We start from the raw sequence: 16,388 nt of genomic DNA, 5'->3' as shown, positions 1-16,388 counted from the left end.
TGTTACTGCCCATACAAATATGAATTCTATAATTAAAAAAAAATTTAAAAAATACTGCAAGTAGATTTTGGGCTTTAAAAGCATACAAAGGCTTCTAGTCAGTCCCTTATAGTATATAAAGGACAAGCATGTCTGAAAAATGTTAGACAGTATTTAATCTTAAAAGAAATATTGAAAAGGACTACTATTTTAGAAGAATTATTTTATAGTAATATAATTTATAATAACTTTCCTAAGGCTTACTAGTATATGCCACATATATTCACATACAGATTCACACTAATCTACTTTTAAGAAGGGAATCCTAAATTTACACCTCCAGCTACAAAAGACATTTGACTAACACTGCACTTCACTATTTTATCACTATTCCATTATTTCTCTATATTAAAAACATATGTCAGATTCCGGAGACAGATTAAGTAGTGCCATCTAGAATATATGTTAAATACCAGAAACAGATTACAGTAATGTGGATCTCTGCCAGACCACAAAGCATTACCATATCATAACTCCACTGAGAAGATACCAACCAATGCTACAGTATATGACTTTGAAGTACTATTCTTTTTTAGATTAAACACATTATTCTTTTCAATCTCTGAAAGAAAAACACATTTAGTTTCCTTGTGTTTATTTTGAAATTGGCACTACACTTTTATCAAGTGCTTGAGAGAATTTCTTATGCAACATGAAACAGCGAATATTGCACAATGACGATCACAGAAAAGCATCCAGAAGAGCTCAGGACCATCCTTTAAAAAAAAATAAAAATAAAAAATAAAAAATAAAGAACTAAACTTTCATTCCCATCCAAACTGCCAACAGATTCACAAATTAAAATCCAGATCCTTAGCTACACCTAAAGAGCACTCCAGGATAAGACCACCTTTGTTCCTCAGCAGCGGTCCAAGCCATTGACATAAATTAGATTAGCCTGAACAGTAATCTGTGCCAGCTCTCAAGAGAAACCGAAACTGTCACAGTAGGCAGACCCCAACACAAACATTTCCAGATTGCATCCCCGTGCTGTTGAACATGAAGTACCATTTCAGTACCTACATCCCACTAAGGTGTAGATTCATTTTTTGGTAGTAGAATAAACCTACCAAACTCCTGGGCAGAATCTCTGGTTTTACTTGGTTAATTTATATGGGATAAATAAAACTCCAGGAGTTTCTTGCTTGTTTCTGTCTCCATAACAACAGTATCATGGAATAAAGTCTCAGCTAAACTCTGCCACAAACTTTCCACTTAAGTCTAAACTGAATCACCCAAATAATTTTAAGTAAAAAACCAAACCAAAACATACCCACAAATGTAAACCTGTCACTGGCAAACTATTTTCAAATTTCTTTACAGAAAGTAGACAAAAACTACAAGACGCTGATGGCAGTATCACAATTGTGTAATCTGCCAAATCTTCATTTTATACAAAGTTTCTATTTGTGGAAAACACATGACATTTTTTTAATCAGATTTCAACATACTTGCAGAGTCTTAATACAAATCAAGATTGCCTTCACTGTGGATGGTTTACAAGCAGCAACAAATTTAACCTCCATCAAGGAGCTAAACACAATCCCAGTTAGTGACCACAAAATAGACCAAATTTCCACAAATACGTTAGAGTACTCAGCTGCAACAACATCTAAGTATTTCTGCAGAACTATACTTCTGAGGCCCAGCAGACATACAAGTAAGAAGGTCTTAACTTTTTCTTTAAGTGTTACTCTCAAAAGTAAACAGATTTCCTAAATAATTTTCTCTACATTGTCAGAAAGCCTGTTGGCAACTTTTCTCCCCCCTCAAATTTATTTTCAGATACAAAAAAACATAGTATTGAAGTGCATAATGCTATTTGCAGAACCTCAACTGATTTCTCAGCAACTTTTTTTTTTTTTTTTTTTTTTTACAATTCTTGCAGGGTGTTGCTTCTTCATTCTTTTCTTCCCTTGGTATTTCCCCCTTATCATTGCTTGCAACACTTAGTGGTACATCTGTGAATTTAAATTTGTCTGGAGGTATACCAAGTGAAAAATGTTCAGTCATTGCTTTAAGATGTTCTGCAATGTACGTAGGACAGAAGCTGTCAAGAATTAAAGGCTGTCCTTCTAGCAGAATTTACAGGATAATTTTTAACAATAGCCGAATTTCAAAAGACAGACCTCTAAATTATGTTAAAACTGATGAAGAGCTGGGGTCTCAGAGCTTAGATTTGACGTGAGAACAATGACATTAAAATTTCTCAGTGACGTTCTGCTCTTTTTCAATAGCTTCTAAAATGAAAGCACTGCATTCAGTCATATCCCTTTAATAATTACGGTGACCTAAAGTTTACACATGCAAAATCATGGCAGGGAAGGCTTGCTACTTCAGTAAGCTCAACTAATTGCTGCAAAAACAGACTTAACGTGGAAAAGAGTATTGATCAGCAGCTCTGCCTTTCACCAGAGTTAGAATGAGAAATAACCAAGTTAGTGGATCCAATACTGTACAAAGAAAAGATTGAAAATAAACTGTACTATCTCTTTTACATAAAACCACAAGAATGATTAGCCACATTCCAGATATTTCTGGATTCCTGCAAGCTGGAGTAGCACTCACAGGCTGAGTCAGAACCGAGCTCTCCATTCTGCTCAGTATTGCATAAGCATATATAGAGACATCACCAAAAGCTTACATTCTGACTTTTACTGAGAAACAAAGCTGACTGACCAGAAATATAAAGCAAGTAAATCCCACTTACTGCATATACCATGACCATGGCTTTCAACATTCACAGAAGTTGTACTTAGGAAGAACTCTCAGTTAAAAAACAGAAAAGCATGCCCTTAGTCATTCTGTTTACAGTATCATAAAATTATTGCTTACCAAGTCTGCTGCAAGGACCACATTCAGACAGACTAATTTCCTACTACAGCCTTAAGCCAAGCCAAGGAAGAGAGTTATGGGCCTTGAATGATCTAAAATTTAAGTGTAGATGTGCACAAATGGCAGTCACAAGCTCTAAGGTGAAATAGAGCTTACCGGTATCTGAAGTTGTCCCTAATTCCACATCTGAGAGGTGCAACTTGTCCCCATTCAGGTCCTGACTGAGCTGTCCAGTTCCCACAGATGACGTCTGGCAATTTTTTAACATGCAAAATTCAGTGTTCCTGCTGTAGAGGTGATCATTTTGCTACACTCAGATACTCAGCATTTGTTTTTTGTCTCTCAGCCCTGCTAGAACCTGCCAGCAGCTACTGCTGGCTTCCCACCATTCCCAACAAGGAAGGAGTTAAATGTCCATCAGTACACATCCCCTCCAGTATTTCATGGCATTAGACAACAAAAGTAGAGAGAAACCAATTCAGGTAACAACAACAAGGGTGGGTGGCAGGAAGGAAGAAACAGTTTACACTGTCAGCCTACACTTCCATCTGAAGTATAGTGCTGCACCAAGGCCCAGCATAAATATCAATCTTTATCTTATCCACAGGTTACAGCTGTTCATCCCCAAAGAAAATGAGATGAAGGACATGCAAACATTGTTTTGGAGTATGTTTAATGTGTTAGGGTGCTGTGGAATTTCCAATACAGTGACATACATAAAAATGCCAGTCATTACTAAGATATTTCTTTTTGGTTGTTAGATAAATGGCAAGACATTTTTTAATCTGTGGAAGAAAAAAGGTTCGTGGGTGGGGGAAATGATAAATACAAATCATTTTGAAGTATACCCAAACATATACATTCAACATCAGCTTGGACAAGTTTGATATGGACAATGATAGACACATCCCTGGCCACTGCTGCAGATAACAGAGAAGGAGGTTCTTCATCTCGTTACAAGAAACACTGCAATATGCTACAAAGGCTGGCTCAATATATAAGGATTCAGGAAGGAGCTTCTTCAAGCTCTTCTTTCTAACACAGATCCCACCAATTCCTTCTCCAAAAGGAGGCAAAAAACCCAAAACAAAAAACTGAGAATGACAAAGGATAGGATACTCCTATCTGTTACAATCAGCAAACAATAGTGAAAAATCAAAAAAGGGAAGGAAAAAATATCCGTACAGAAAAACCTGATAAGCTATTTTTATCTTAATACATAATGAATTATAACTTTCAATATGGGGGCTACAAAAATACAGAGAAATAATTAGACCTTTACTATAAAAAAAACTCAAGGGACTAACATGACTATATGCACAAAGGCTACTAGGAATACAATCATTTTCAAAACCAGGAAAAAAAAAAATCTACCGAAGGCAAAAGGAAAAGCAGTTAAAATAGAAGAACAGAGATGCATGACTTCTTACATTTTGTTCCAATACATTAAAATGCTATGAGTGAATGAAGTATTTTCTTTCTATGTTCCAAGCATATTATAATGATACTGCACTTATTCTTAAATGAAATAATTGTTTAGACTGAATGATAGACAACAAAACTCAGCTGCCATACAACTAGCTACTCCTCTGAGTCCCTCCTGACTGAACCTTGCTCCTGGATGCCAAGATTCCCTTACTGATGTAACATCAGTTACACGTCCATCCTTTTCCCATGTTAGCCTCTATTAATATGTATTAAAAAGTAAGTCCTTATATATGTTAAGCTATTCATCACCATTCTATACTAATCCTAAAGAAGAACACGCACGTATACATTTGCACTAAAGATGCTGACACTAACAAGGTGTGAACTGAGCAGAGTTTCTATTTGTTATTCTTCTTCCACCTATTGACCCCTTCTAACATCATTGTCCGTGTATTCAAGACCTTTAGACCATAGACTCAATCCTCTTAAATGTCTGCAATGTCTTGCGCCAAACAATCAGTTTTATTAAAAATAATCTCTCCCATAGCGCCTACATCTCTTAAGAGGATGCATATGGGTTCAATAGCTGTACATAACAAAATTGAAAACCTTTAACTGTTTGATAGATTTCAGTGTTCTGCTGTTTATCAAATGCCAAAAAAAAAAACCAAAACAAACCCAGCATGAGCCAAAAGCATCACGCTCAGTTACTACTCAGACAGAAAAAGAATTTTATATCCTAGAGGGCATGCAAAGAACTGCCCAGGAAGAAAGTGCTGGTAGAGCCTTTTCGTACCTACAGAAAACGCACCGATACAGGAAACGGTGGACACTGTAATACTTTTCAGTCATACAGGCCCCTTACTGTGAACTTCTAAGATCCCTGAAGAATTATATCTGTAAGGAGAAGTATCACAGGCATACAGAATACACAGACACAGCTTCCCAGATTCTTAAGATAACTCCACTGAAATAAAGGGGATTATTCAATTGAGTAATAACTTCTGGACTGAGCGTAGGTTTTTCATAGCTTGTTTTAAAATAGCCTGCTACAGTGTTAAACAAATACCAAAACATTTTCATTTGGTCCACTCAAAAAACCCCAGTGTGATTGACTTCACAAGTCCATAAACCAAGTCCATTTCTTTATTATTACAAAATAAATACAACTTGCAAACAGCCCTGCTGTTATTCACAAACTCTAGCTGCTACCAAATGCTAAAACTGATAAATTACCTTATGAAATTACTGAACATATTCAGAGATACCCTGTTGCCTCTACAATCACTAGTACTTACATGAAAAATTAAACAAAGTTAGGCTCTAGATATGCAGTATAGTCTTCAAGCACTGCCCCATACATATCTAGTCCTAATTAAGTTAATGAAGCTAGTCAAGTAGAGAGGTCAATGTTAGCAGGTTTCATTCCAGGAGTGGAGTTTTAACCTGTAAGTAGCACACATTGCTAAGGAATAATGCACCACAAACTTACAATACCCAGAATGTGGTGTGTCACTATCCAATTTATCAGTGGAATGCAAATGATAAAGTACTGTGTTAATTATTTAGGAAGTGATGTTGAAATGGTTAGCTGGTAAAATCTGCTGTAGTTCTGGAAAGAAGTCAACTAAATCAGAGAAAAGGAGGCTGGATCAAATTATGCCTACATACGAGTACAAAGCTTACTGAAGATTTGATAATTTACTATGAATTTATGTATAACATCCTTCTCAAAGGTGGGACAGGAAGACAAATAAACACATTTTTAAGAAGCAGCAATTATAATAGTTTTATTATTATTATTATTATTGAGAGGGTTAGTTAATGAATCTGACATAAACAGTTTGAAACATAATTATTATAATACTTAAGTAATTCATAGCAGATTTACTAAGTGTGATGGAGTCTTCATAATATGACACTCCATCACACGATGCCAACTCCTACAGAAATGGGAAATAATTTTTTTGTAAATGCAAATTACACAGTGGGTGGATAAGAGAAATGCAAACTGCAAAATCCTACACTAAATAAAAACATATATAAACAAGGTGACAGCCTAGTAAGTGCTCCTCTTTAAAGAGCAAATAACAATCCCATTTTCTTTCCTAGACAAACTCCTTTGAAATAAGGAGGATGGTGACAAAAGGAGACCCAAAATGAGTTTAAGTGCTCTTTTTACAAAGTCATATTTATTAACTGTATTTAATAACTTTAATTTCTACAACACACTTTAAACTTTCAGAGAGAAGCTGCAGCTAATAATGCAGAAACTCAACAAAACGATCCTAAGACAGACCAGAATACGTCTATTTATTCAGTTAAATTCTACCGATGTTGGTAACATCTTCATTCAAATGTTTTTGTAATGACTCAGTATTTAAACACCACTATGTATAACAAGCTTCTTCCTGATTTGAAGAAACAGAGCATCGGTAGGCCTAGCTATTCCTGTCAGTGGTATTCTCATTACATCACAACAACAGAAGCAAACAGTTTTCATAAAAACAAAATAGTATTTTACCTATCTTAAAATTTGTATATTTCGTATAAAATGTCAAACATCAGACATTACAAGCCTAGTGGCAGCATCACGATTCCCAGGCAGGCAGGCAGGACCTAGAAGTAGTGTGGAGGTGGCAGTGTGCTCAGCTCAGGGTGAGAGGGAAGAGGAGTGCTTCATGTCACCGTCAAGGGACTCCTCCAGGCAATTTAAAAAGCAGCACTAAGAGATTTGCATCTAACCCTCCACAGCTAAGGAGAGGATTGCTGTGATAAACGCCGGATGGACACGTGCAAGTGAGAAGGGGGTTCAAGTAACAGCCAGAGACACCCTAAAAAGAAGTACATGAAAAATAATAGTTGAAAGGGTTTAAAGTCAGAGGCAATAGTCTCCTCATCACCCTTTTCTTCCAGAGGGCAAAATTTATTTATAGTATTTGAGAAAGGTGAAGGGGGGGGGAAAGGAAAAAAAAGGTGAGCTTAAAGCCATGTTTCATCATCCTCTTATAGATATTGTTTCTGCTTTTTTGGCAGAATTCACTCATTTTGACTGCAGTACAAAAGCTGTGAGGGAAACACTGAAAGTAAGCAACTAAAGGATACCATTATTTCAATGACCTATTTGTCATACATATGTACCATTAATTGTATATCGACGGCTGAAACAAGGGCTACTCGGTTTTGTTGTTATCACTGCTGGGGCAGGTTTTACTCGCAAAACAGAACTTCATTCTGAAAGAAAAAAAAGCATGGACAACTCTGCTGCTTTTAGAAAAAAAAAGTACCTTTAAATGCGAACAGTCATGGGGAGATACGTGAAAATATTCTGCCATAAGAATAAAGAAATAACATACCAAACTGCAACCACAACTTTCTTTCCAATTAAGTGCTTTATGGAAATATATACAAATGGGGAACGTCGTGCTGAAAGAAAGATTACCTAGCAGACCTGATTCACCCTCCCTCCTCATGCCCTGCTACACCTTCCTATTTTAAATGTACCGAGTACCCAACACAGGCTGAAGTACAGTCCGCCATAAGAAGTACTAGGAGTGCCCTTGAAAAGTGTCCAGATCGCAGCTAGTGCACAAAGGACCTCGCTTTGTAAATAAGTGCATGAGAATTTCTCTCTCGCTCTTGACCCGGCGGCGAGTGAAGAGATTAACTTCCCATCAACATGGGAAGACAAAGGGTCGGTAAGAAACAAGCGAAGTTTAAGAGAAGGAAGAAGGCTGAGACTAAATTTCATCTGGTTTAGAAAGAAAAGGGGAAAGAAAGGGGGGGGGGGGGGGGAGAGAGAGAGAGAGAGAGAGAAACGGCTCGAGTAAGTCATTCTGAATGCTCTACTTCGAATTTCTCTTCCCACAAAAAATGCTCGGCAGAGCTGAAGAGCAGTGCTACACGAAATAAGCAAGAGCAGTCAGATCTTGACTGCCATAGGTAAGAGAAAGCAGGCATCCCCCTTGCCTGGCTACACAGAAGGCGACGCTGCAGATTTCCCACTCCGCTATCAAAAAGCAAAGCAGAACCAGCATCTGGAGCGGGGGGAGGGCATTAACTGGGAACTTTTTGTTCCTTAAATATGTAATCGAGATTTTTTTTTTCTTCCCACGCCCCTCTTCTTTCCACCTTCTCTGCCAAAACAGGCCGAAATAAACGTTATTCCGTAATACTACTATTAAATAAGGAGTATAAGACTTACCATATCAGCTGGAACGCTGCTGGACATCTTGATGTTACCCTAAATGGCTTAAAATCAAGTTAAAAAAAAAAAAAAAAGCACCAAGAACAGCCCGCTGGGGATCTTCAAGAAGCAAACCCGGTGTCAGTTTCGGAGGCAGCAACTTCCACGTCCCCTGCGAAAAAGAGGTGCCCGATGCGCAGCGGGGAAGGCGGCCGGCTGAGGAGGAGAAATATCCAGGGGCAAGCGGTGCCGGGGCTGTACCGGAGGAGCCAGCGGGAGACCAGAGATGGCAGCAGATCCCTGTCAGCAGCGGCAGCAGCACCAGCGGTGCCAGGTAGACCAGGCAGGACTGCACCGCCACATGAGCTGCGTGCGGGCTTTTTCCCCCTCTCTCCCTCTTCCTTCTCTCCCAGCCTTCACAAATGACGACGGGATGATTCACAGGATAATGGTGCGTCCAAGTCACCTCCTCAGTCAGCGCAGGCGACCCGGGCGCGCAGGCACGCAGGCAGGACCTCGCTCCTGCCCTCGGCGGCGGGACAGGGAGGCGGGAGGGCCGGCGTGGGCCCGGGGCCGCTGCGGAGGACGCCGGGCTTCGGCCCCCCCTTAGGCGGTGTGCGACATTCAACAGGGTCTGGCGGGGAGACGGGCCGGGGAGGGCTGCCTGAGGGGCGGCCGGAGGGGAAAGCCCTTCCCCGCGGCGCTCCGGCGGCGACAGCACTCGGCGGGGACCGGGGGACGTTCAACGGCGGCCGCCTCCCGCAGCTTCAGGTCTCCGCTCGCATCGCCGCCGCCTCCTCAGCCCGCCCTCCCACCCCGCCTCGTCCTCCGGCGGCTCCGGGCGCCCTCGGCGGCGCGGCAGGGGCGCCCCCCTCCCCCGCGAGCCGCGCTGGCCGCGCTGCCTCGCCCCGCTGCGAGCCGGAGGTGCCGGTCCTCAGCGCGATCCTCGCCCGCAGCCGCCCCCTGTCATCTTCGGCTCAAACCAACATGGCGTCTGCCGAGCCGAGGAAGGGGACACGGCAGGGGAGAGACGGAGCGGCGGACCCCCTCCCTCCTCTCTCCTCCCCCCTCCCCCCCACTCCCGCCGCGTCACGCGCCGCCGCCCCGCGCGGCACCATGGGGCTTGTAGGCTGCGGAGGGAGCGGGGCGGAGCCCGCCTGGCCCCGCACCGCACCGCGCGCCGCAGCCCCGCCCCCGCTCCCAGCAACCGTTGCCAGGGCGGGGAAGCGGCCGGCGGCGAGCGGGGCCTCCCTCGGCCGGGCCGCCCTCCACGGGGCCCCTCGCCCCCGCCCCCGCCCGCCGCGGGGCCCCTCGCCTCCGCCCCGCGCTCGCCTTGCGGGGGCGGCGGGCAGAGGGCGGGGGCGCAGCCGGGGGTCCCCGGGGCGCCGCTTCCCGCCCCGGCAGCAGGCACCCCGCCCCGTCGCCACCCGGGCGAGTAGCACGTAAATCGTTGCCTTCCCCAGGGCGGCTGCGGCTTCCTCGGGGCGCTTGGGGCTCCCCTCGCAGCCCTTTCTCCACGGATGCCGTTCCCAACGTGTGGGCTGTGTGCTGCACTCTTGGACGGCTTCCAAGGAAAAAAAAAAAAGGAAACGTTTATTTTATTGGCTTGGGGGGGAGGTTTGCACCCCAGATCCGCAAGTCTGGGCCTGCACAGCATTTCTTTCTGTTTCTCATTTCTTACATTATTTTTCAGCGTTTGAATTATCAAGGTTCTCCTCTTTTCTTTTTTTGTCCAAGCTGCGTAGTTCTATTAATGAAAAAAGCTCCTGTAAGATTCACGGTGGAAATGATGACAACTCGGAAACATCCGGAGAAAGGGCACTTAGCATGTAAAATGTCCCCTTCAGAAGCCATCCTGGTTTGTCATGGCACCAGGTTACCTGAAATGGTGTCCGTAACAGGTATTTTATTCCTTATTCCAGGCTGCTCCCAGGTACCAGCATTCGACAAAGAAAGGCTGTGCCTGATGAAAAATGCATCCCGCCTCGAAGACACACAAAATTCCTACGCAAGGTGCAGGTCTATTGAAGAAATGGGTAGGCCTTTTGAGAGGGGTGTGGAGAGACACATTCATATGCCGGTACTGTAAAACTGTCCAAGAAAAAAAAAATCAAGAAAATCAAGTAGATGGTGCTTGTGACAGATACAGCCTGGTTCCTTCAGGGACAGATCTCATGTAAAACCACAGGAAATTAAGACAGATTGTTCCCTTTAATACTAAAAGTTTGAGGCTGCCTTTCTTCTCTATGACTCCATGCAGTGAAGGCAACCCCTGTCAAGACACCATCCCTTACAGGGTTTATAATTCTTTTCTTTATACTCTGCTCCAAAATAGCATGAAGCTACCAACTTCAGAAGACATATTTGACAGCAAGCAGCCCCGTCTGATGCCTAGAAGAGTTGGGGGCCAGCAGAAGTGGCCCCACTCGCGTGGCCTGTGCGAGGATGCTGTGCTGTCACATGTTGTGTGACTTGGGGCATGTCACTCCCTTGTCAGCCTAGTTTGCTTAAAGAGTACATTTTTGGGAGGCAGTGACTGGGGCATCTCTCACAGGAGAAGAGGCTGAGAGCTGGGACTGTTCAGCCCAGGGAAGACAGGGCTCAGGGGGATCTCGTCAGTGTAAGTGCCCGGTGGGAGGGAATGAAGAAGAGGGATCCAGGCTGGTTCCCACTGATAGGACAAGAGGCAATGGGGACAAAATAAAAAACAGTAAATTCAATCTGAACATAAGAAAAGACTTTTTTTACTCTAAGGGTGACCAAACACTAGCACAGGCTGCCCAAAGCGGTTGTGGAGTCTCTGTCTGTGGAGATACTCAAAACCGAACTGGACATGGTCGTGGACAACCTGCTCCGGCTGACCCTGCTTTACCCTGTTGGAGTAAATGACCTCCAGAGGTCCTTTCCAACTTGAACGATGCTGTGGCTGTGACTCTCTCCTGATAAATGGTTTTGTAGTACCTTGTAGCATCATGCCCAATCTCAGGCAGGTCTTCTAGCCACCAACAGGATAAAAAGGCTTCTGTTTGTGGGAGTGTTAGCATATTGTTGAAGCATTGCTTACTTTTTCTCCAATCAGGGTTCCTCATTCTTTTTTCTTTTTTTACAAAGCGTCTAAATAATAACACTCATAGATGAAGGTCCAAGGGATGAGCCCTGAAGGATGTCTCTCCATCCCAAATAACACTCAGTCCCAGGCACATGTGACTTTCTGGTTAAATCAGTGACAGACTGAAGAATTATAAATAGATCTTGCTGAATAGAGTTTATACTTAGAACGTTATTAATGTGGGCTTTTCCCTGGAAAAAAAAAAAACAACTTACATACAACAGATTAAGTTTAAACAGGCTCTTGAGATCTGCTCCAAGGCCATCCTGCAGGCCAGCCCTTTGCTCCACGCAGACAGGAGCCCTGTACAGGTGCCTTGAGGTGATCTCAGGGTAATTTAGGAGGTGCCCTGCCCATGCCCTCCCCGCGAACACTCTCACAGTAGGGGTGGGAGAATAGACACCGTGTCTGCTTTTCAAGCACTGCAACTCACAGCTGTCTCCTAATGTAAACTGAAATTGGTGGCAACTCAAAATTATGTCCTTGGCCGTGCTGTGACAGCTGAGGGGAAGATGCATGGCCCTTCCCACCTCCTCTGCTACGAGGAGGCAGGGCAGACAGCAGGGCTTCATAATTGTGGTGGTGAATCGCCAAAGGTTATATGGAAATACCCTTCTATTGAGCATCAAGAAGTCCATGTGCTCAAGCATGTCAGGCAAGTAAGGACACCAACAAGCACAGGCAAACTGGATGAGGGGTCAGCAAGGCAAGCAGGCAGCAGCAGGGCACATCCGCTGCATCGGAGATGGCTCTTTTAAATTATTTAGATGGATGAGCTCATCTGTGGCGCATAAAGATAAGCACATCCATAGGACATAACCATAGGACAGAATGCAGAAGACATAGAGCCTAAATCAGCATGATTCTATGGTTTTTGCTTTCTTGCCTCTGGTTTAACAGTCTGTTAAAGGGAAGGATCATGCATTTTGTGGGGTACAGGAGGAGTCCGGGGACTGTCCTTGCTACTTCATGTACACACTCGGGTTGGTCAACTTTTGTGCCGAGCGTTGTATAAACAAGGATCAGCTTCTCTTTTTGACACGCAGCTTTGCTGTCCAAGAGACGGCATGAAGAATTAGCTTATTTATTCTTATTATTACATATTTGAATCTACAATTATGACTGCAGGCCAAAATCCACTGTCTTAGGCACAGCACATACAAACACATATCAAGAGTTTCTGTCCTGAAAGGTTCATAGTACCAGGTTTACTCTACAGTTGACATATCACATTTGCGTGATTTTTTTCCCCCGGCTGTCAGCTATGATGACACAACGCGAATGAATGGAGGATCCAGGACAGCTGGTACACGCTGGAGATCATTTTAGGATGATTGTGTGCTGGGCAAATGAGTAAAAAGAGGTCCTGCATGATGATCCTGGTAGAAGTTGTACTTCGTATGACAAAAGGGATAAATCCCGCTGTTTTCACGGAGGTGAAGTAATCTATTTGAAATGCTGCGTGGTCAAACATAAAACAGAAAAATATCTTTTATCTTTGGCATATGTTAAGAAAGGCTGTTATGATAGTAGTCGTTTCACATTCGCACAGAGAGGAAATGAGAGTTGTGGTCAGCAGTAGTCAGCTGGAACAAGGGACCCTGCAAAAGCCTAACTGCGGGCTGCGTCTGGGATCAGCTTGCAGCTAAACCCCGAGCAAGTGCTACAGGCATACACATCTGAAAACAAATCTTTCCCACATCCAAGGATCAAGCAAAAAGGGAAGTGCTGTTTGAGAGAAGTGCTAGTAACATGGAGAGCTAAAAAGGCTATTCTGCTTTTGGGACCTGATCCTGTACTCAGATACACAAATCTTACTTCCATTAAGTCTCTCTTGCAGAACTGTCGTGTGAATTTAGCTGTCCAGGTACAAAGTCATTCATCATCATTACTTTGGCAATTTGTGGGGGAAAATGATGAAGTATACAACTGATATTTTGCTCCTCATTTGAAAAACATGACATGGCATGAGTAAGTAAGTAGAATTTTGCCAGGCTGTATTCTCTTTGAGAAGAATTGTGCCAGGTATGTAAGGGTAGGTTGGGCTGTGGTTTTAGTGTTTCATGGCCATCAGTACTAGTTGAAACCTGACTCTCTACTGAGACGTGCTTAATAGGAATAAAAGGTCTGTTATTCTAAATCAGATTAGTAGTCCAGCCAATGCGATATCCTGTCTCCAGCAGTGGCCAGCATCAAATGCTTCAGAGAACGACACACAAACCCCCATGATGGACAATCACGTTATAATCTTCTTATTTGGGAAGTTTCCATTGCTGCCAAGGCTGCCAGAGAGGCTGGTTTATGCCCTGAAGCACAAAACTTCATGTCCTTTATAGCCTTAATGGCAGAATAACCCATTGGTAATATGTAAGACTGACTGCCATTTTTCAAAAAAGCAGCGCTCTCTCCCGACAGTTGTTATCGCTGGGGTTGGAGACCACGTCAAACCTACGCGCCAAGACCGACATTAAAAGCTTTCAGCCCCGTACTGCGCTCCAGCATTTTCCCTTTGAGGCAGGCTGCAAACAGGAGCATCTTCAGCAGAAGGAACACACCACCATGAAATTTCTTTTAAGGCAAGAACATCCATCGCTTCTGATTTCTCTCCAGATTTTCAGAGCAGCCTGAGAAGGTGAAAGGCTCCTGAGACAAAGGGTTTAATTCTCCGGGGTTTGGCCGTGGGACAGATCAGGATTCTTTCCCTCTCTGGCAACCACAGAGGCAAGATATTGAGCAAGGAACACACCTAGCCTGTTGACACCAGGCTAGTCAACAGGATACTTTTAATACCTTTGTAGAAACACATGGCTATTTTTTTTAACTCTTACAGAGCCAAGTTTGCATTGAACTCGGTGTGACTTGGTCCTGTTGAATTCAGGCCCTTTACAAGGCAGCATTCAGGCAAAAAGCTGAGCTGGAAATGAGGGCCGGATCCTGCAGCATGCTCGCTCCCCGCTGTCGGCTCCTGCGCACTGTCAGTTTCTAGTGCTGACCTCTGTAAAAACCTCAGATTTTGTGTTTTCAGATATTTTTTCATACTAAACTGATTCCTCTTCCTTTGGAAGAACTCTTTGCTGCTTCTGTGTCAAGCGTGGACCTACCAGCCCCTCCGTCGATGCCAGCAGAGTTCTGGGAATAGCATTTAGCAGTCCTCACCTGCCTGAGAGCCAGCAGGGATGCAACAAAAGGACCTCTGAGATTTTGTAGAGTTTGTAATACACACCGCCAGCCAGAATCATGGTTTATTTACTTACTTTTTAAGTTACTCGTCAGACCAATCTTACTGGAAAATAAAAATGCACAGCTATTTAAAACAACTCACATCGTGCCCCTGAATGCCCCAATACACTTTAAGGATTTATTTTCCACCCTCGAGTTTGCAGTACCTGTGTACAAATGCAAGATGATAGGAAACAACCAAGTGATACCAGATGCCAGAGGTTATTCCTGACCTTCCTGACACAGCCTGAACTGGGCAGGAACCGTGCTCTGCCCATCTAATGGGCGTAGCAGAGATATGACATAGTGGCGTTACAGTTACTGATGTCATAAATTATGTCAGGGAACTCCTAAGAGCGAGGGTGAAGATTAATAGAGGAGGGTACAAATATGGAATAAGGAGAAGGAAAGAGTAACGTGAATGAGAAGAAAAGATCCCTGGGCCTATTTCAGACAGTGCTCAAATCGCCAGCGTTCTTGAGGTGGTTTAACTATCCATACATCCAGGGATTAACAGATACATCTGTCCAGTCTGTACAGAAAAATAACCCTGAAAACAATTGGAAGAAGTTCCTTATTTTATAATAGTTAAGAAACAAGAAGAGGTTTTAGCAGAGAAGCATCCATCCTGGATCAGCTTCCTGACAACAAGGAGGAACTAAGGGGAACACTGAAATAACGCTCAAGTTCTGAACTTGAAACTTGAATTTAGCAAAGGATTTACAAAACATAGCAGTAAAATGCTCTTTAATATCAGGAAATCAAATAAAGTCCTGTAAGTCCTATACAACTGGTAATAGGGGTTGTGGTGGCAAAATTTATTAAAATTTGCCAGAGAAGAGGGAGGTCAAAGATCCCCGAAAGTGCCATATCAAATTAGATGACAGCTCTGCAGAAAAAGGAACAAGAATCTGTGACTTTGGGGAATGGCTGTTGCAAAACTCAGTGTTGCAAAAGAAATTGTCTAGAAAATAATTAAAGAAAAATACATAGTCAATGTTCAAGAGGAGACAGTAAAAGAGCACCAGAAATCACTCTCAGTCTGACTAAGGATGTAGAAGGAAAATGGCTTTGTAAAGCGGTTAAACACGAGGGCTGAAGCTCAAATTGCTTGTTGGTGCTACCAGGATCCCAGCCTTCATTTATGCCTTCCAGGAGCGGCTGCAGCCCAAGGCTGAGTGTAGCCTATTAGCTGCACAGAGCCAAACTCAGCAGGGACCCTGGAGGACTGACTGTGTCTTATCATCCCTCTGTCCTGCTGACTACAGCAGGTTATTTTTTACATTATCAGGCGGCTACGTTCATTTATATATATTTCTTTTTACTGTGAGGGTCTGCAGTGGGAAGCTAAACATTAGTGAGCTCCAATTATAGCTCATATTTACTATTTATAAAATTAGTACTAGAAATACTAAATTGAAGTAAGAAATCATTCTTGCTCGTTTGATTTTCATGTCTGTTATCTACGCTATGTCAGAACTCTTCAGGTCTTTTAATTTAAGGATCTTCATACGTCTGTAATTTAAGGCTGTTACTTATATGCATATGCATGTGTATATATAAATAAACATA

General features: G+C 43.0%; 1 protein-coding gene across 2 annotated transcripts in view; it reads right to left on the bottom strand.

Annotated features, from left to right (window-relative positions):
- The window catches only part of UBL3 (ubiquitin like 3), a 58,674-nt gene extending 49,133 nt beyond the window's left edge, over positions 1–9,541 (bottom strand). The window contains exons 1-2 of one of the 2 annotated variants that reach the window (XM_072850415.1): positions 8,507–9,541; positions 7,444–7,536 (exon numbers count right to left, since the gene is read on the bottom strand). In XM_072850415.1, coding sequence (XP_072706516.1) covers positions 7,444–7,446 — 3 coding nt within the window. In that variant the 5' untranslated portion in view covers positions 7,447–7,536; positions 8,507–9,541. The remainder of the gene's footprint in view (positions 1–7,443; positions 7,537–8,506) is intronic. The other variant, XM_072850414.1, reaches the window with a different exon arrangement.
- Between the last annotated feature and the right edge of the window lie 6,847 nt (positions 9,542–16,388).

The sequence above is a fragment of the Ciconia boyciana genome, chromosome 1 (assembly GCF_034638445.1).
Source record: "Ciconia boyciana chromosome 1, ASM3463844v1, whole genome shotgun sequence".
In the NCBI taxonomy this organism is placed as follows: Eukaryota; Metazoa; Chordata; class Aves; order Ciconiiformes; family Ciconiidae; genus Ciconia; species Ciconia boyciana.
This window is presented reverse-complemented; position numbering and strand designations above follow the sequence as displayed.